This window comes from Rattus rattus, chromosome 5 (genome assembly GCF_011064425.1).
Source record: "Rattus rattus isolate New Zealand chromosome 5, Rrattus_CSIRO_v1, whole genome shotgun sequence".
Lineage (NCBI taxonomy): Eukaryota > Metazoa > Chordata > Mammalia > Rodentia > Muridae > Rattus > Rattus rattus.
Genome location: NC_046158.1, coordinates 30,979,801 through 31,001,250, shown reverse-complemented (window position 1 = coordinate 31,001,250; position 21,450 = coordinate 30,979,801). Strand labels below are relative to the sequence as shown.

Sequence of the window (21,450 nt, the reverse complement as noted above, 5' to 3'; positions counted from 1 at the left end):
CCATCAAAATACTACCACAAGTTTACAATTCCTTAATAAAGAAAGCAAATAATGATTCAATAGCCTAACGCCAGAAAAAGTTTCAGAATCAATCCTTTTTTTTTTTTCTTTTTCTTTTTCTTTTTTTTTGAGTAGGCAGAGAATTTGAGGGGTTGTCAGAAAGTGCTTTTGTGGTATTGTACCAATCAGTCTCTCATCTCCCTCAGCAATCTCTGTTTTATTATGGTTTCTGTTGTTGTTGTTGTTGTTGTTGTTGTTGTTATTGTTGTTGTTTTGGACTTTTAAAATTCATTCATTCATTCATTCATTCATTCATTCATTCATTAACATTCCTACCATAATTTCCCCTCCCTCTTTTCTTCCTAGTCTTCCACCGCTTCCCCCTTCCACTTCTATTTCTCTCTTCAGAAAAGGGCAGGCCTCCCATGGGTATCAACCAGCCTTGGCATATGAAGTTGCAGTAAGACTAGGCACATTTTCTCCTACTGAGGATAGAAGGGGCAGCCCAATAGGGGGAAAAGGTCCCAAAAGCAGTCCAACAGAGTCAAAGATATTCCCTCCTCCCACTGTTAAGAATCCCATGTGAAGACCAAAGTGTACGATTGTTACATATGTGCAGAGGGGTTACGTCCGTCCCATCATGCTCTCTGGTTGGCTCTTCAGTCTATGTGAGCTGCTATGGGTCCTGGTTAGTTGATTTTGTGGGTTTTCTTATGGTATCCTTGACCTCTCTAGCTCCTACAACCTTTCCCCTCCCTCTTCCAAAGGCTTCCCCAAACTCTGGCTAATGTTTGACTGTGGGTATCTGCATCTGTTTCCATCAGTTTCTGGGTGAAGCCTCTCTGATGATGTTACACCAGGTTCCTCTCTGCCAATACAGCAGAATATTATTAACAGTGTCAGAGCTTGGCTCCCTCTCATGCCATGGTCTCAAGGTGGACCAGTTACTGGTTGGCCATTCTCTCAATTTCTATTCCTTCTTTACCCCTGCACATCTTGTAGACAGGATAAATTGTAAGTTGAAGGTTTTGCTGCTGGTTTAGCATCCCTATCCCTTCGTTGGAAGACTTGCCTGGTTATAGTGGATGGCCAGTTCAGGTTTCACATCCCCCATTGCTAGGAGTCTTATCTAGAGTCATCCTCATAGATTCCTGGGAGTTGCCATTGTCCTAGGTTTGTAGCTCATCTCAGAGAAGCCCACAGCCATATTCCAGTTGTCTATCACAGTACTCTCTCACTCTGTCTTCCCCCAACCTGATCCCTCTTGTTCTCATCCCCACCTTTCCCCCAACACAGACCCTTCCCTCCACTCTAGCCCCCATCTATGCCATACCTGTTTCCCGTTCTCAATGAGATTCAAGTGTTACCCCTTGGTCCTTCCTTGTTATTTAGCCTCTTTGGGTCTGTGGATTTTAGCATGGCTTTCCTGTGCTTTATGGTTAATATCAACCCATAGGTGAATATATACCGCGTTTGTCTTTTTGGGTCTGGTTTACCTCACTCAGGATGATCTTTTCTAGTTCCATCCATTTGCCTACAAATTTCATGATGTCATTGTTTTTAGAAGATGAGTTCTACCCCATTGAATGCATGTACCATATTTTCTTTATCCATTCTTCAGTTGTGGGGCATCTAGATTGTTTTCAGTTTCTGGTAATTATTAATAAAGCTGCTATGAACATAGTTGAGCAAGTGTCCTTGGAGTATGGTGGAGTATCTTTTGTGTCCAAGATTGGTACAACTGGGTCTTGAGGAATAACTATTCCCAAATTTCTGAGAAACTGCCAAATTGATTTCCAAAGTGGCTGTACATGTTTGCACTATGACCAGCAATGGAGGGAAACACTCCTCCTTTGCTCCACATCCTCACCAGCATGAGCTGCCACGAGTTTTTATCTTAGCCACTGTGACTGGTATAAATAAGATAGGATCTTAGAATCATTTTGACTTGCATTTCCCTGATGGCTAAAGATGTTGAACATTTTTTTACATGCTTCTCAGCCATGAGAGATTCCTCTGTCTAGAATTCTGTTTAGATCTGTGCCTCATTTTAATTGAGCAATTTGGTTTGTTGATGTCTAGTTTCTTGAGTCCTCTGTCAGATGTGGGGTGGGTGAAGATCTTTTCCCATTCTGTAGGCTACCATTTTGTTCTTTTGACAATGGCTTTTCTAGCTGGCCATTCAGGGCTGATACTACTGTTACTAGGAAGTTTTCTTTTGCCCAGGTTGATTGCATATTCTGTTATGTTCTGTGCTTTGGTGTTCTTGGAAACCAATCACAATAGAAGTCAGTGAGACTGAGTTGTATAGTTAACCACAATAAGCTTAGAGCTGAACCAACCACTCAGCAGCACTTCCTGCACCTATGTATCAGCTTTTATGGTCTTTACCTTTATAAGCTGCCCCTGGGAAGAACACTAATGTAGGAGAGACACCTGCACCAATATAAGAAGCCCTTTGGAATAAGATTTCCATTTTGAGTTAAGGGTTGAGTAAAGTTTTAAATTCCAAAGACCTCCCTGGGAATTGACATCCTACTTGTCAAAGTTACATGGGTAACTGGCACCCTGGTTGGCAAGTTAAGAAATAAATGTTAGGCAAGACAAGTCCCCTAACCTTGGTACCCCAACCAATAGGAATGAGATAAATGTACAAGATAGACATGTTCCTCAGGAAGTCCTCTATGATTGAGAAAATCACACAGACATTTATGGATTTCAGGCTTTAAAGCTCTGTAGGATTCTGGCTTGAGGTTATATTAAGCTCTAGTCTGTGGCTCTGACTGATCACTCCTTGGGTGAATGCTCAATAAACTATCCCTTTTTGACTGAGATAAGTGCTCACGTAGATTGTGAGGAACACCTGGACCTTACAGAAGCTTCTCAATATCGTGCAATCCAATGTATTAATTTTTAATCTTAGCGAATGAGCTATTGGTGTTATGTTCAGGAAGTTGTCTCCTGTGCTAATGCGTTCAAGAATATCCCTCAGTTTCTCTTCTATCAGGTTTTTTTTTTTTTTCTGGAGCTGGGGACCGAACCTAGGGCCTTGCGCTTGCTAGGCAAGCGCTCTACCACTGAGCCAAATCCCCAACCCCCTTCTATCAGGTTTAATGTATGTAGTTTTATGTTGAAGTCTTTGATGCACCTGGACTTGCGTTTTGTGCAGCGTGATAACTGTGAATCTCTTTGCATTCTTCTACATGCAGACGTCCAGTTAGACCAGTACCATTTGTTGAAGATGCTTTATTTTTTACAGTGTATAATTTTGGTTTCTTTCTCAAAACTCAACTGCCCATAGGTGTGTGTGTTCTGGATCTTTGATTCAATTCCATTGATCAACCCATCTGTTTTTATGCTAATACCATGCAAGTTTTATTATTATTGATGTGTAGTACAGCCTGAAATCAGGGATAGAGATGCTTCCAGAAATTCTTTTATTGAGCAAGATTGTCTTAGATAGCCTGTTGTTGTTGTTGTTGTTGTTGTTTTGTTTTGTTTTGTTTTGTTTTTCCATATGAAGTTGAGGATTATTTCAAGGTCTGTAAAGAATTGTGTTGAAAGCATGAGAGATCTTTTCATCTTCTGATATCGTCTTCAATTTCTTTCTTCAGTGACTTTAAATTCTTGTCATACAAGTCTTTTACTTGCTTGGTTGGAGTTACACCAAGATACTTTATGTTATTTGTGGCTATTGTGAAGGATGTTGTTTCCCCAATTTCTTTCTCAGAAATTGTTGTTTAAATATAAACAGGCTACTGATTTTTTTTTTAGTTAATTTTGTATCCAGCCACTTTGTTGAAAGTGTTTATCAGCTGTAAGAGTTCCGTGATAGAATTTGGGGGGTTGCTTATGTATACTAACATATCATTTGCAAATAGCAATATTTTAACTTCTTCCTTTCCAATGTGTATTCCCTTGTTCTACTTTAGTTCTCTCATTGCTGTAGCTAAAACTTCAAGTACATTGTTGAGTAGATACAAAGAGAGTGGGCACCCTGTCTTGTCCCTATTTTAATAAAATTGCGTTAAGTTTCTTGCCATTCAATTTGGTGTTAGCTATTTGCTTACTGCATATTGCCTTTATTATATTTAGGTATGTGCCTTATATCCTTGCTCTCTATAAGACTTTTATCATGAAGGAATGTAGTTTTTTGTTAAAGGCTTTTCGAACATCTAATGAGATGATCATGTGGGTTTTTTCCATTCAATTTGTTTATATGGTGGGTTACATTGATAGATTTTCATATGCTGAACCATTCCTGCATCCAAGCAGGATGAAGTTTACTTGATCATTGTGGGTGATGTTTGTGTTGTGCCCTTGGTTTTGGTTTCAAATATTTTATTAGGTATTTTTGCATTAGTGTTCAAAAAGAGAAATTGGTCTGAAATTCTCTTTCTTGGTTGAGTCTTGGTTTGGATATCAGGGTGACTGTGGTCTCGTAACATAAATTTGGCAGTGTTTTTTCTGTTTTTACTTTGTGCAATAATTTAAGGAGTATTTCTTTGAAAGTCTGATATAATTCTGCACTAAAAGTATCTGGCCTAGACTGTTTTGTTGTGGTTATTGGGAGACTTTTAATGACTGCTATTTCATTAGGGTTACACATCTAGATTATTTCTCTAATCTTGGTTTAACTTTAGTAATTGGTACTGAAAAAAAATTGTCCTTTTCTTTTTGATTTTCCAACTATGTGAAGTATGTTTTTGAAGTTAGACCTAATGATCCCTTGGATTTCCTCAGTGTCTGTTATTGTGAGGTCCGAACTGAACCTCTTCCAGGACCCCCCTGAATGAGACCCACGGAGGGGGTGAGCGATGCAAAAGCAAGAGTAGTTTAGTCATTCCAACATGTTGGGGTCATATCACTTCAAGGGAGAGACGACCTCTAGCAGATTTTAACAGGGGATTATAAACCCTGCAATCATTTGGGGGCAGAATTCAAACAATTGGACAGAATTCAAACAATTAGGGCAGAATTCAAACAATTGGGCAGAATTTGCACAATGGTAACTAGGCAGGGTACTATGCGAATTTGGTGAAGCAAAACAACTTTCAGATCGACTCTGTGTACCGTTCAAGACTTTTCCGAAGTGAGTCGGTTGGAAGCCACAGGTAGCTTTGTGTGATATTTTGGCTTGCAGCTATTCCAGGAACTAAGGCAGCTTTTTTTTTTTTTTTTTAATTTCCTGGAAGGGAGGGGCCCTTGTGCTCGGAGGTTTGTGATGGGAATTTTCCCACTGGACTTAGATTGACCCCCAACTCTGTCTCTTTCATTATGTCACCCTTTTCATTTCTCATTTTGTTAATATTAATAATCTCTTTCTGACTTTTAGTTTGACTAAGGGTTTGTCTATCTTTTCAATCTTCTCTAAGAACCAGCTCTTGGTTTCAGTGGTTCTTTGTATTTGTTCTCTGTTTCTATTTTGTTGATTATAGCGTGTTGATCATTTCTTGCCACCTACTCCACTTATGTATGTTTGCATCTTTTTACTCTGTTTTTAGACATGCTATTAAGTCACTAGTATGAGATCTCACTGAGTTCTTTATGAAGGCACTTGGTGCTATGAATTTTCCTCATAGTACTGCTTTCACTGTGTCACATAAGTTCAGGTGTGTTGTGCATTAATGTTCATTGAATTCTAGAATGTCTTTAATTTCTTTCTTTCCTCCTTGGCCCAGTGGTCATTGAGTAGAGAGTTGCTCAGTTTTGATGAGTTTGTAGGTTTTATGCTGTTACTGAAGTCCAGCTTTAATCCATGTTAGTCTGATAAGATATATGGGGTTATTTCAACTCTCTTGTATCTGTTGAGGCTTGCTCTGTGACTGAGCACATGGTCAATTTTGGAGATTCTTTAAGGTGCCAAGAAGGTATATTCTTTTGTGTTTGGATAAAATGTTCTGTAGATATGTTAAGTCCATTAGTCATAATGTCTGCTAGTCCTTTTGTTTCTCTGTTTAGTTTTAGTCTGTACGACCTGTCCATCAGTGAGAGTTGGGTGTTGAAGTCTCCCACTATTAATGTGTAGGACTTTATGTATGAATTAAGCCTAGTAATGTTTCTTTTACAAATATAGTGCCTTTTTATTTGAGGCATAGATATTCAGAATTGAGAGATCTTGGTGAGTGTTTCCTTTGATGAATATGTAGTGTCCTTACACATCTCTTTTAATTTTGGTTGAAAGCCTATTGTGTTAGATATTAGAATAGCTACACCAGCTTACTTATTGGGTTTATTTGCTTAGAAAATCTTTATCCAGCCCTTTACTCTGAGGTAATATCTGTCTTTGTTGAGATTTCTTATGTGCAGCAGAATGATAGATCCAGTTTTTGCATCTATTTTGTTAGCCTGTGTATAACCTAGTTAAATATATAATTCATTTTCGATTGTATATGGGATAGTTAAATGTTTATGTGTAATTATGAACTTGTTATTGTTTTCATTTGGGAATTAATCATGACATGAGATATGATAGTATGTGAAATTGACAGGTGGTAGACTTGCGATGGCTATCCTTGTTGTCAATTTGACTACATATTGAATTAACTAAAACTCAAACAGATGGGCACACCTCTGAGGGATTTTTCTTAAATCATTTTCAGTGGGAAGATCCACTTCCAATCCAGATATTTGAGGAGAAAAAATAAACATCCAGTCCAGATCTTTTGAGGCGTGAAAATCCGCCTTCAATCTGAATCTCATCTGCTGGCAGCTTATAATAAAGAACATGGGTTATTAGCAAATCCATTCCTTCACTGGCATTAGAGCCTACTTCTTTGGAATTCTAGTGTATATGGAAGACCAGTTTATGAACTGAACATCTACTGGATTCTTGAAATTTATATTCAAGGGACCCATTGTTGAATTAGTTGGACCACAACCTGTAAGTTATTCTAATAAATCTCTTTACTCTAGAGATTCATTCTGTGAATTGTTACTCTAAATAACCCTGAACAATACACACATATATGACAAAGCCTATAATGTTTGTCTTTTGGGATCTGGGTAACCTCAGGTATTTTTCTACCTCCATCCATATATCTGCAAATTTCATAATTTTACTTTTCTGAATTGTAAGGTCCGAATTGAACCTCTCCCAGGACCCCTTGAATGAGACTCACGGAGGTGGTGGTTGATGTAAAAGCAAGAGTTTAATCATTCCTACATGCCAGGGTAGTTCCACTTCAAGGGGAGATTACCCTAAGCAGACTCTGACAGAGAGTTATATACTTCGAAACAATTGGGGCAGGATTCAAACAACTGGGGAAGAATTTGCACAATGGTAACTGGGCAGTGTGCTATGCACATTTGGTGAAGCAAAACGACTTTCAGATTGATTCAGTGCACCACTCAAGACTTTCCCAAGGGGGTTCTGTTGGAAGCCACAGGTAGCTTTGTGTGACAGTTTGGCTTGCAGCTGTTCCAGGATCTAAACCAGCTTTTCTCTTCCTGGAAGGGAGGGGTCCTTGTGCTCAGAGGTTTATGGTGAGAATTTTCCCACTGGCCCCAGATTGGCCCCAGCTCTGGCTCTCTCATTCGCACCTTTCCTGTGAGCATAGCTTCAATCTTGAAGCTTACAGTCCTCTAGCTCGTACTCTTGCTTCCCTGCTCCCAGCTGTATATAGTGTTGTCTTAAGATCATTAATTGGGCTGTTAAATGCAGGTGCCAAAAGTCAGAAATAAAAGTAAAATTATCAAGGATCCAGCTAGGTTACCTTCATAAACAGGGGGATATAAGACACACAGTACATATAGACATATGTTGACTGAGACTGAGTCAACTTTAACTGAGGGGGTTGGAGTCCTTTCGAAACCTCTATTTTGGTAAAGCTGGAGCCAGATAGTCTTCTTCAGTGGAGAAACAGGTCTGGTGTGGTTGTAGTGCATCCCGGTTTCTTTTTCACCTGGGTTTATATGCACCTTGATGAAATCTCTTTATATAGACCCAGTCTCTTTTGACCAGTGTTGTTCTGGAACCACGCTGGCTTCACAGAGGGCACATAATTTAGGCCAAGCATATTTATGAGCCTATTGGGTAGCTCTGACCTTAAATATTAAATTAATATTTTTCAGTTCTGTAAAGCTGCCAACTGTAGGCTGGATATGATGGGATATATATATATATATATATATATATATATATATATATATATTTCAAAGGGAAGGAGCATCATCCAGTCCCTACCAGTCTCCAAGGCTAATTTAGTTAGGGTCTCTTTTTAGAATTTTATTCCTCCTTTCTACCTGCCCTGAACTCTAGGGACGATATGCACAATTGAGTTTCCAACTAGTCCCCAAGATCTTACTAAGTCCCTGACCTACCTGAGATACGAAGGCAGATCCATTGTCTGATCCTATTACCTTAGGTGCTCCAAACCTGGGGAAAATCTCTTCTAGTAACTTCTTTGCCACCACTGTGATGGTCTACTGTTTGGTGGGGAAGGCCTCCACCCGTCCTGAAAAGATATCTACAAAAACTAGCAAATATTTGTAACCATATTTCCCAGGCTTAATCTCAGTACAATCTATTTCCCAAAATCTCCAGGCCTGCTTCCCCTAGACCTTTTTCCTTTCCCTACCTTGGTGTGGCAGGCATTCACTTGTTGACAAACCTGGCCTCTTTCTACTACTCCTGCCAGGTTTCTCAGGTTTATGATAAACACTCAAGAACCTTTGACTGCTTGCACTGGTTTCTTGGCGCCCAGATGAGTGCATGGGTTCATCTGGGCAAGCAGATCTCTTGCTTGGACCTGAGGCAAAATAACTTTTCCTCCTTCTGTCTTCCATTGTCCATCTTCTTTAAGATAATAGTGGGGAAACCAGAGATCTAAACTGCTTCCTCTGGGAAGTACTGCAGAAGGGGCCAGCCCTTAGTCCAGCCATTTACTCCCCTTTTTCTTTGTCTTTATTAGTTGGACTGTAACTGCGCCTTTTGCCATTTCATCCCAAAGTTGTTTCCCCAGCTATGAAAGTCTCTCCTTTTTGGTGGCCTGGGCAATGGATAATGCTCACCTTTAGTGGTTTAAGGGGAGCCTCTAAGAGTGCCTTGATCTCAGCTTTGTTCTTAATTTCCTTGCTGTTGGATGTCAGGAGCCCCCTATGCTGGCATTGTCCTACCTCGACCCAGTAAAAGGAGTCAAGGGGTGGGGGTGGGGGGCTGCTAGCTTGGCTAATCCAGGAATCCATAGCCTACAAAAGCCAGCCATCTCCCAAAATTCTTGCACTTGTTTGGGGGTCTTTGGGGCAGAGATAGAAAGGATGGTTTCTTTCCTGGCCTTTGATAACCAGTGCCTCCCATCCTGTAACAGGTACCCCAGGTATTCACCTTACATCCACATATTTGGGATTTCTTGGAACCCAATTCACTCAGTTCTATAGAGTTCTTGAAGCCCTGGGGCAGCCTGGTCCTGGTGAGCTGTCCTGTGATCCCCCTCTTAGGATCTTTCTATTAAAAAGCAAAGTACTCATAGCTGTGGGGAGCCAAGGTTAGGCAGAAGAAGGCATCTTAGATTGTTTCACTGTGTCTGTCACTGTTTTACTCCCAAGTGAGTGACTCTGTGGATCTTTCTGAGAACAGTTCTTGTTAAAGAGGTGTAATACTAGCTTACCTTCAATCGATTTTCTTTTTCTGCATATGTCAGTTGTTCTAGGTGGTTCCGGTAGGACAGTGGACAATCTAGAGATGGCTGTTTCCTTTAAGGCTACCTCCTTAGCAGCCAGGCTGCTATCTCTAGCCATTGGTTCCTTTTCCCATGAGGAGGGCCTGTGTTAATGTTATTAGCTTGGCCCTTCGAATTGAAGTGCCTGAAGGAAGAGACTAAGTTCAGATAACCTCCATTTCCATTGTCACCACTGCCCCTGCTTTCCTCTGACCCTCATGGATGAAGGATGCTTCTGTCCAGGTCTGCTCTGACAGAGGAGAGCCATTTTTGATGGAGTAAACAGTCCAAGCCAGGGTCAGACAGGAGAGTCATAGGGTTCAGGGAAACAGGTGACTGGAAAATATCTCAGCCAGGGTTGATTATTCCAGGGGGTCGGAAGGTGGGAGGGGGTGGTAGTCGTGAGTCCCAAAGTTAATTTATTGAAGCTTGGAATTTCTTTTCTCCTGGATCTAAGGCTTTGTTGGCTAGAAGAGCTCTGAATAATTTTTTCCTGTCTTGATCTGTACTCTTTCCCACTTTCCCTGCAACTTTAACTTTTCTCTAGTATTTGGCACGAATTGATGAAAGCCGGGGCTACTGTGCTAGAATTCTGTTTTCTCTCATCTAATATCATATCTAACCCTTGGCCAAATTATTGTTGAGACCTGCTTACAGAGCCTGGTGGCAAGTCTGGAGATGTTCCCCACTTTTACCACATTGAAGCCCTAACCTGGGTGGGTTCCCTGTGGGGCCAGGAGCCAGTTTCTTGGCCTCTGTCTGTGGTGAAGAGAACCTGTAAGAGCTTTTACCACAGTTACCTGGTAACAGCCAGGTATGCCTGACACTATATTGACCATTATTTGACCCCTCCTTATTTTCTTTCTATCTCCTTTTATTTTAATAACCCAGAGAGTATATTTGTGCAGACAGGGAACGAGCATTTCTCTTGGCACGGATAGCCATTTACTGAACAAAATGAGTGACCAGGAGTCAGCTGCAAGCTCTATTGCCCACTTGGGGCCTCTCCTGTTCAGTCTGTCTAGTTGTGAAGCCCTGCTCTCTGGGAACTCACTTCTCAACTAAGGGAAAGCCTTGTTAGGGCCATAGGAGGCTCCAGCCTTAAACCTTCTAGGGACCATGAATGCCCTGATGTGCACTTTGCCTGCACAATGCCTGCAGAGGGGGAGGAGAAGCCAGTGTGACCTGTAAAACCTGGAGCCAGTCCTGAGAAAAAAGTCACCAAGTGACTGCTAGGAATTGAACTCAGGACCTCTGGAAGAGCAGCCAGCGCTCCCAACCGCTGAGCCATCTCTCCAGCCCTGGAGCTAATGCTGTCCACAAGGATGGAGCTGGCTGCTGGGCTGGAGTCAGCTTTCGTTGTTCCTGTTGACAAAGAAGTGTTAGCAAGGGGGAGGAGGGAAAACTTCTGAAACATTTTATCCTCTACTGCTGACACCTTGAGAAGATAAAAGGTCTCCCTCTGGTGGCCATTTAACATCAAAAGCAGGTCATTCCAAGTTGCATAAAGTGGTACTTAGTCTTAACTTCTTTAACATGAGTCAGAATAAGATTAAGGTGAGAAAACAGCCTGTCCTATGACCAAAAATTTTGTCACTCCAACACAAAGAGAAACAAGACACAGACAATCTGTCCCTGCCATGGATGGAGTAGCCAGCTCAGATTGCCCCATGGGCAGAATACACACAGACCAATTGCCCCTTTTGCCCACTTCTGCAAGTAGAGAACACAGACCAGTTCATCCCACAGACAGAATAACTCAGACAACCTGTTCCTGTCACGGGCAAAATTCACACAGATTCTGGTGACCTTGCCGGCTTCAAGCCAGAAAACATAGACCAGCCCGTCCCTGTCACAAGCGGGATGACTCAGACTGTCTGCTCCTGCCACAAGCGAGATGCACACAGATACAGAGACTCTGCCCCTGCCATGGGCAAAATATACACAGATTCTGGTGACTTTGCGAGCCCAAGCCGTACCAAAGTCCTAGCAACCCTGTCAGCTCAAGCTGGAACCTGGCCCGTGAGGCTGGAGCTTCCTCCAAACCCCTCCTTAGTTACTATGGCGAACCCGTCAGCTCACGCTGGAACTGGGGTCTGAAAGGCTGAAGCCTCTCTGGTTACACACAGGCTCTCTAAGTCTTCCGGACACTTGCAAGCATGAACCAAACCAAAAGCGGAACACAAAGAAGCTAGGTAGAGGAAACACAACCACAGTACCTGCTCGAGCCATCATTCCTCCGATTTACCACTCTCCTGTGGGGTAAAGTTCCCAGCCAATGCACAAAATGTAACATTCCAATTGAACTTCTTCCAGGACCTCTTGAATGAGACTCATGGAGGCGGTGGTTGATGTAAAAGCATGCGTTTAATCATTCCTACATGTCGGGGTCATCCCACTTTAAGGGGAGACCACCCTGAGAAGACTCTAACAGAGAGTCTAACAATTGGGGCAGAATTCAAACAACTGGGGCAGAGTTTGCACAATGGTAACTGGGCAGGGTGCTATGCACATTTGGTGGAGCAAAACAACTTCCATATTGACTCGGTGCACCACTCAAGACTTCAAGGGGGTTCTGTTGGAAGCCAAAGGTAGCTTTGTGTGACAGTTTGGCTTGCAGCTGTTCCAGGATCTAAACCAGCTTTTCTCTTCCCGGAAGGGAGGGGTCCTTGTGCTTGCAGGTTTGTGGTGGGAATTTTCCCACTGGCCCCAGATTGGCCCCAACTCTGGCTCTTTGAGAATATTACATTTCATAAATTTATCACATTTTCATTATCCAACAGTTCATGGGCACATAGGCTGTTTCTAATTGCTGGGTGTTATGAATAGAGCAGCAATGAACATGGATGAATTAGGAATTCAGTTGAGTTCAATTTGAAGTTCAGTTCAGTGCACTGAGTCCAGTGCAGTACAGCTGAGTTTTTTAGTGAGTCCATGCAGTTTAATGCAGGTCAACAGAGTTAGTAGAAGCCAGAGAATAAGGAGTCAATAGATTAGAACAAATTGCCAGAGTTAGTTTGAGGACAAGCAGAGGAATTAAGTGTGACGTTGAGAAAAGCCAGATCGAATGTCAGCTGGGAGAGGAGCTTGAGCTGAAACAAGCAGAGTTGAACCAGCCAGCCAGAGTTCAAAAAGAACTAGAAAGGGTGAACTTATTCAGAAGCAAGTTTCCAACAAGACAATTACTTCAGTTGAACAAAAGCAACAATTACAGACTTCCATAGTGAGTGTACAATTTTCACCAGCAATAGATGACTGTTACCCTTACCTCACATTCTTGCCAGCATAAGCTGTCATTTGTTTTATTGGTCTTGGCAATTCTTACTGGAGTAAGAGGAAATATCAAAGTAATTTGAACTTGCTTTTCCCCGATGCCTAAGGATGTTGAACATTTCTTCATCTCTCAGCCATTTGTGTTTCTTTTAAGACTGCTCTTAGTTCTGTGCCCCCAATTCTAACTGGGTTGTTTTGTTATTTTTCAGTATTTTATATATTTAAGGTACTTCTCCTATATCAGATGTAAAATTGGTTAAAATCCTTTCCCATTCTGTATGCTGGTCCTTTGCCTGAATGATGGTGTCCTTTGGCATACTGAAGATTTTCAGGCTCGTTGGGGTTCCATTTTAATTGTTTTTAGTGCCTGTGCTATCAGTGTCCTATTCCAAAAGTTACTTCCTGAGTCAGTGTTTTCAAGTCTATTCTCAACTTTATCTTCTACCAGATTCAGGGTATCTTGTCTTATGTTGTGATCCTTGATTCATTTTCACTGCGGGGATATAGGTATGAGTCTATTTTTAGACTTCAACATGAAGCCATCTAGTTTGACCAGCACCATTATTTGGTAATGCTATCTTTTCTCATGTGTGTGTTTTACTTTCTCTTGCTTCTTTGTTAAAAACCATGTGTTCATAGGTGTGTGGACTTACGTCTAAAGTTCTGATTTAGAATGTGTCTATTTATGCCAGTACCATTTTTTCTTGCTATAGCTCTATATTATGAACTGAAATCTGTGATAGTGATAACTCCAGCAGTTTTATTTCGGATTATTTTAGCTATCCTGATGGTTTTTTTTTTTTTATATGCTGGTTCCCATATGAAGTTGAAGACAACTTTCTTCAAACTTTGTGAATATTTGTGTTGAAATTTTGGTAGAGATTGCATTAGATATGTAGATTGCCCTTGGTGGGATGGCCATTTTCACAATGCTAATCTTACTGATCCTTGCTTGAACCTGGAGATCTTTCCATCTTCTGGTGTCATCTTAAGTTTATTTCTTCTATGTCTTAATTTAACTTTACTTTTATTTGCTTGGCTAGAGTTATTTCAAGATAATTTATATTATTTCATTTGAGGCTATTTTGAACATTGTTTCTTAGCATGTCATTGATATATAGGAAGGCTACTAATATTTGTATGTTGATTTTGGATTTTTCTTTGCTTATAACATGAGCTATAAAAGTTCTCTGGTGGAATTGTTAGGGTATTTTATGTATAAAAAAACATATTATCTACAAGTATACTTTGAGTTCTTCCTTATATTCCCTCGACCTCCTGAAGTTTACATTGTTCTATGTATTGAACAGATATGGAGAGAGTAGACATCCTTGTCTTGTTCCTGATTTTAGTGGTAATGCTTTGAGATTGTGTTTACATTGATGCTGGCTATGGGATTGCTGTAAATTCCCTGTATTATGTTGAGGAATGTCCTTTTTATCTCTAGTTTCTCCAGGACTTTTATCACAAAGGGTTATTGGATTTTGTCAAAAGCATTTTCTGCATTTAAGATCACCATGTGTTCTTTGCTGTTTATGTGGTGGTTTATATTTATTGATGTATGTTGAACCACCCTTCCATCTGTGGGATGAAGCCAACTTGATTGTGTTGCATACAGACAGCCTGTAAAGTTTTTTCAAGGTCAAACCTAAATTCAGAAACAATTTGTAACTCAATCCTCGCCTTGGTATTTGCATGTCCCTATGGACACTACAGGCCAATCTGATGGCCAGAAGGAAAGTGCCTTTAAGTGTCTTTTGGAGAGAAGTATATTCAGGATGTAACTTTGATCTCTCATCACCTCTAAAGTTCTAGATAAGGCTTAGCACTCCCAGTAACACCACTCTTCCTTTAAATATACCAACCTATAAAGCTGCTTTCCTTTCTCGATAAATCCCAGACATTCTATATAAATCTCTCTACATGGGTCATTGTTCTTTTCACCTAGGAACTCCAAGTGCTAGCTTTTGCTGTGTTCAACACAGCAATCATAACCTTTTTGCTGTGTTCTTGGATTTGATGTCTAAGTACCTTATTGAGAACTTTTACATCCATGCTCTTAAAGGACATTAATCATAATTTTTTTGGTTGGGTCTCTGTGTAGTTTTGAAATAAAAGCAACAGTGGCGTCATCAAAAGGTTAGGAAATGTTCCTTGTGTCTATTTTGTAGAATAATTTGAGAAATATTGGCATAAATCCATCTTCAAAGGCGTGGCAGGCACTAAATATAGCCCTTGGATGGGGAGGGGGTACTGTTTTATTTCACTAGGGAGTATGGGTCTGTTTAAATTGCTTATTTGATCTTGATTTAACTTTGGTAGGCCATGCACTTAAAGAAATTCACCCATTTCTTTTGGGTTTCTAGTTTAGTGGAATATAGATTTTCTTTTAAGGAAACAATTTTTAGACTTTTATTTTGTATTCCATGTGTGCTTTGCTTACATGTATGTCTGTATCATGTTCGTCTTGGAATTGGAGTTATTTATGGTTATGAACTGCCAAAGGTACTAGGAGTCAAACCTGGCCCCTGTAAGAAGTTCCTACCAGCTGGCTCATCCCTCCAGTCACAACTAGATTTTCAAAGTCTGTCTCTGTGCTTCTCTGCTCTGTTGTAATATCCCTTCCTTTCTAATTTTAATTCGGATCTTCTCTCTTTGACTTCGGTTAATCTGGGTAAGGGATTGTACAGGTTGTTAATTTTCTCAAAGAAACAATTCTTCCTTTTGTTGATATTTCTTAATGTTTTTGTTCTGCTTCTATTTCATCAATTTGAGCCCTAAATTTATTTCTTACCATCTACTCTTTGGGAGGTATTTTTTGTTTTCCTAGCATTTTCAGTTGTGTCCTTAAATTACAAATATGAGATCTCTCCAGCTTTGACATCCTTTAGAAAAACCGCACTCCAAACAATATATAAGGCCTCCCTCAACATTAAGTCAGCATTGAGTCCCTTGCCACTGTCCACTCTTATTGTGGAAGGTTTCCTCTGCAATGTGTCCTTTGTCCACTGTCTGCTCTTACCTCTAATGCTCTGCAATAAACTCTATACTTATGTAACTTGTTCGAATTAATTCAGAAAAAAAAAAAAAAAAAAATAAGGACCAGGAAGCTCAAGGAAGTTCTGTACAGTAAGATAATCTATGATAGCCACATTTTGGTTTTGAATTAAAAAGTTTAAGAATATTGGTAAGCCAAAATAGAAGTATAAAACATGATATCAATTTATCTATCAATATCAATCCATTGTTTGGAACATCCAGAAAAACTGACTGAAAAAGCCAGGGTGTTCCAAGACTTCCAAGAGAAACAGCATTAAACTGAATGCTTCCAAGTATCTAGCAGACTGGGTAAGCTGAAAACAAAGAACCAAACCAAACCAAATACAACAAACCTTGAAAACTGTTTTTAAAGGCCTTTGCTTCCCTTTCCAGGAAGATAAGTACAGTTTATGTTGTCCACTACCTGAGGTTATCAGGCTTGCATCCATGGGTTAGTGAGTGAGCACATTGTGTTTGACTACTTATGTATTTTTATGCTTTACCTTCGACCATCTTGGGTCCTAGGCAACTAGATATGTCAATTAAACCTTATTTCCCAGGGTCAGGTGGTTTTACTTGAGATATAGGATTCTAATAAATATGTCAAGAAAGTTAACAGAAATGTAAAAATACACTGAAAACCTTTTAAATATAATTAACCAGAGTTCTATTTTTCAAAGAACTCTTTTTAGTATTTGATAGTGTGTGTGTCTGTACACACACACACACACACACACACACACACACACACACATTATATATACACATATATAATTCCATTCTACACTGATTAGTAATATCTTTGCATTTCCAGTCTTTCTGGTTTTTATGTATACAAAAGGTTTACTCTGAAATTCTGTTAATTCTTGATATTAGTAGTTCATTAGTTTTCAGCTCGTTATACTTGATATACTTGAAATTACAAATTATATTAAGTGTCTTATCCAGGTCTTACACTGTTGCACTGTTTTCAGTTTAAAATGTCTTGGTTTAGTATTTTTTTCCACTTAGCAGGTAAAGATACTGGGAAACTAATACATTGAATATTAGACTTAATATATAACTAGAGACTAATTTTTGATAGTACAAAACTGTGGCAGCATTTAAAGGATCCCTAACTCAATTTGGAACGAAATTTCTGATGAAGCACTAAACTCAGAAGCTGGCTTTATACTAATATCTCCTTTGAAGTCTTGGAGACAGATTATCAGCCATAGGTACACTGATGGCCTGGCATCTAATGGATATGGATAATTCCAACTGTTAGGTGACTCCATCTTCATTTTGCAGATGACAAAAGACTAAGTAAACAGCAGAAACAAATGTATGGAAACATTGTACCTGAGTTTTGAGAATGACAGGTTTTCAAGAAAGAGGAGATTATCATTAGCAGTGTTCACCTCAACTTTTGTACTAAGCTTAGTTCACATGGTTGCCAGCATTTCCTGGGATCCTGTCTCCCAGGTTCAAGAGCTTAGCTTCAAACTGATAAATTGGCTGATTTGAATAACATCCCTCTATTCTTACTGCAGTTGCTATGGACAGGAGAGAGCTTGGTCTAAGACAAGTAACCTCGGGCCATCACTTTCCTCATACATGGTTTATACTGAAACCCAACATTAGGTGTAGAAAATGAAGAGACATATTCCAAAGGATTACATAGTATTCTAGAGAAATAGTGTATTATATTTCCTGTGTATCTTCATTATAAGTGAGGCTACCTTGTGTCTGAAAAATTGACTATAACTTTAATCTTGCCACTATACACAAAAAATTTGGAAGGAGCCATTCAAATTGGGGTGATAATGGTGCTTTACACAGGTAGAGAGGAGATAAAGTAGTTTTACAGTTTGAACATATCTTTGTAATATGGGTGCTTTAAGTAGAAGAAGGTAAAATGGCTGAGAGCAAAAGAACAGTCATTCAGACAAACAAACAACAGATTTCCTTTCCCCCCTGAAAGATAGAACATGAACTTGGATGGGTTAGGGGTGGTGGGAAAGGAGACAATATAGGAAGAGTTGAGGGTAGGGCATGTGTGAAAAGAATAAAGTCAAAATAGATTGTATGGAAAAGCCAATAAACAACAACCACAGAACCATTGTAACAAGCGTAACTAGTAGGAGTAGTAAGTCATGGGACTGGTATTTAATAAGACCCTATCTATGCCCCTCTTCATCTCTCACTTCAATTGGAACATTATTAGCCACTTCTAATTTTTTTTTGAGAATCTAGAGAAAACATCAAGAGTTTTAGAACCCTTATGTAGGGTTCTAAACACACTCATTTGCCTCTTAGCTAGAATACACGTTGATTACACAATGTTTTCCTAATCTAAGTTTTTCTACAGCCAGGAAAAACAGCTGTGTATGTCATTCAACTTTCTAAAACTGACGTGACTTTCTAAACACTTAACTCTCAAGCAAGACAGAAAACATTTAAAGCTTAATTACTATGAAAGTAACAAAAAAACTTGCCATGACAATTACAGTATGTATAATATATTACAACATACATATTACAGTTTAATTATATGTACACATACAGAGCATCAAAATACTTTTTCTACTTTGGCAACTAAATTGAGATTAAAAATACACAAGTTCAAACATTTCTACATACAACATTTTTAGGTTTTCATTTACCAAAAACAAAATAGTACAAGTTTTGCTCCCCTAATATATACATCAAAATAAATACTTTTAATTGTGGAAAATAGAAATCAAATTTCTTAACATTATAACAACAAATAGTTTACCCTGAATTTGTAGTATCTTTTTGTTAAAAAATAAATTTACTTAATCTTAAATTCAAGTCAATGTACTTTAATGCTTTTTAAAAAGAGACAAAATACTAAAGGACAGGTTTACACCAGCTAAGAAATAAAATTTACAACCATATAGGTATAAATGTAATCATTTTAAAAACAAATTTAATATTATAAAAATATATAAAACCCCTAAGTATACACCACAAAAATATAAGTGCACATATGCATTCTATTGATTATCAAAAACTCTGATTTATGTAGCTTCTACAAAGTCTCAAAGAATAGAAATTGTTTTCTTTCTTCTTTTTCTTGAAATGATCTCATTGTGCAGCTACAGGCTAACTTTGAACCCACAGAACCTGCTTCTCTCTCCAAAACGCTGGGCTTGAAGGTCTTGCTAATACACTTGGCCTCAGTACTGTTTTCTTAATGTAGTATATAAATATTTCTACCTCAACCAGTAATATTAATGTTAGTAAAAAGCAAAATGTGCATAGAAAGGTAGGCATTGTCCTGTATTCAAGTTTCCATGTTTGATTTCCATTGAAATAATTTCTGTAACAGATATAAACTACACAAAAGTAAAAAAGATGAAGTAAACATCTTATAGATTTAAGAAATGGCCTCTATAAGGTCTTCCATAATGATGATGATAGTATGTATCTGAATCACATTTCTCAGTCTTCTGAGTAGGCAATTTCATTTCTGTTACTTCAAAAACAATCATGACTTTCACCAACAATGTTGTTCTAGTGTGGGTTTACATAAGGCACCATGCCACAGTGAGAGCAGCTACAACACCATTCAGAATTGCCATGCTGTAGCCCATGTGGAAAGAATGTCCAGTCAGTTTCCTAGAAAACAGGAAAAACAAATAAAAAACAAAAACAAACAAATGTAATTTGCTATGAGAAAACTAGTAAGATCTAAAGTAAAACCAGTAAATACTTAAGGTATCACAATGAGTTTTCCTAATGTTTTATACATTAATGTATAAGTTTAAAAATACTGGACACTTGCAGGAATAGTACAGAATTATAAATCTTAAATTCTCTTTAAAAAAATCCTGCTAGGGACTGATGGGGTGGTTCAGTGGTTAAGAGAGCTTCCTGCTCTCCCAGAGGACTGACTGCCCAGCATCCAAATTGGGTGGCTCATTATTGCCTATAATACCAGCCCCAGAGCATCCATAGGCACCTGAACAGAAGGCACAAATGGCACACACACACACACACACACACACACCACATGCACATACACAAACACATAACAAATCTTGAAAACTAAGAAAAAAAGTTCTGATTTCCTGGTTAATTATATATGAATAACTTTATTAGTACAAAGTGCTGAACTTGATCCCCATTTTTTAAAACTGCTTTGCACTGTGTGTAGCAATAACATAATGTTACATTACAAGCAAGTCTTCCACTAATAGCACTTCCCTGTTCTCATTTTTACTTAGCACTAACTTAAAATACATATTATTCCAAGTATTTAGCCTGATCATATATTTTTTTCCCAGTTATAGAAAGCTATTCCTTTGAGCCTATGTGAATGAGTTAGACACAAATGTGAGCTAATATGGTTGTTTAACTGTAGTAGCTTCCAACAAGTTTCTAATGACAGCAAAGAAATACCTCTTATAATTACTGTGTTTCAACTACTTCACAAAACGTATGTACATGTGATTTTTTCCTGACACTTGCTTTTTATAAGAGTTTTGCTTGTATTTTTCTAAGTATCCCATTAACTACATAGAAACGATGCTGTTTTTACTACTGTAGTAGAATGGCATGTTCTTAAAAAGGAGCTGGCAAGATAGCTCAGCAGTACATAAGCTTAACCTGAGTTTACTACTTGTAACCATGGCAGGAGAGTCACAAAAGGTACATTCTGACATCCACACATGTGCTATGGTATTTGTACACAAATGCATACACACATAGATAATAAAAGAGCCCACAAAGTGGCTAGTTGGGTAAAAGTGCTTGCCATGTTCATCTGTTTGATGAACAGAGTTTGATTCACAGAATCCAAGTTGTCCCCTGAAGCCAAACTAACATAAACAAGAAAACAAACAATAAATGTAAAAAGAAAACGAAATGAAGGATGTACTCAAATATTGCCAGAAAGGGAACTGTGGCAGCTGGCTGTGTGAGTCCCAGCTGTGGATTCCCTAGTACAGAGCTAGTCTACAGGTCTGGAGTGAGTCACAGAGGGATGGAGACGGCTACCAGGAGAGGCTGTAAGGGGCTGCCAGAGAGAACTAAACTAGGGGGATCCTGGGTCTTCACTAAGATGTGGAGTACCAAAGGAGTAGAGACAGGCTGGGAGAGGAGGGGTAAATCTGAAGAGATTGAAGAAGAGGACAGGAAAGAGGATGAAGGCCTCCTATCCGAGTCTCAGCCTACTATAGCTACACAGTGGGGATGACTCTGAACTCCTGATTCCTCTACCTCTACCTCCAAAGTACACCACCACACACACCACACCCAATTTATGCAGCCAGTGCTGGGATTCCAAACCCAAGGCCCCATGAATGGTAAGCAATCACTCCGAGAACTAAGCTATACCCTATCTCTCAAAAAAAAAGCTTTTGAGTACCAAATAGAAAATTAAAAGAAAAGAGCAAAAAAAAAAAAAAAAAAAAAAAAAATTGTGAATAATGTCAAGTTTCCTTAATGATACAAGTTTTGATTTGTCAAATTT

General features: G+C 39.1%; 1 protein-coding gene across 2 annotated transcripts in view; it reads right to left on the bottom strand.

Annotated features, from left to right (window-relative positions):
• Positions 1-16,874: 16,874 nt before the first annotated feature.
• Positions 16,875-21,450, bottom strand: part of Arl6ip6 (ADP ribosylation factor like GTPase 6 interacting protein 6) — a 29,645-nt gene continuing 25,069 nt past the window's right edge. Inside the window, exon 4 of one of the 2 annotated variants that reach the window (XM_032903299.1) lies at positions 16,875-17,255. In XM_032903299.1, the coding sequence (XP_032759190.1) occupies positions 17,075-17,255 (181 nt within the window). In that variant the 3' untranslated portion in view covers positions 16,875-17,074. Of the gene's footprint in view, positions 17,256-18,456; positions 19,596-21,450 lie in introns of those variants that run through there. The other variant, XM_032903300.1, reaches the window with a different exon arrangement.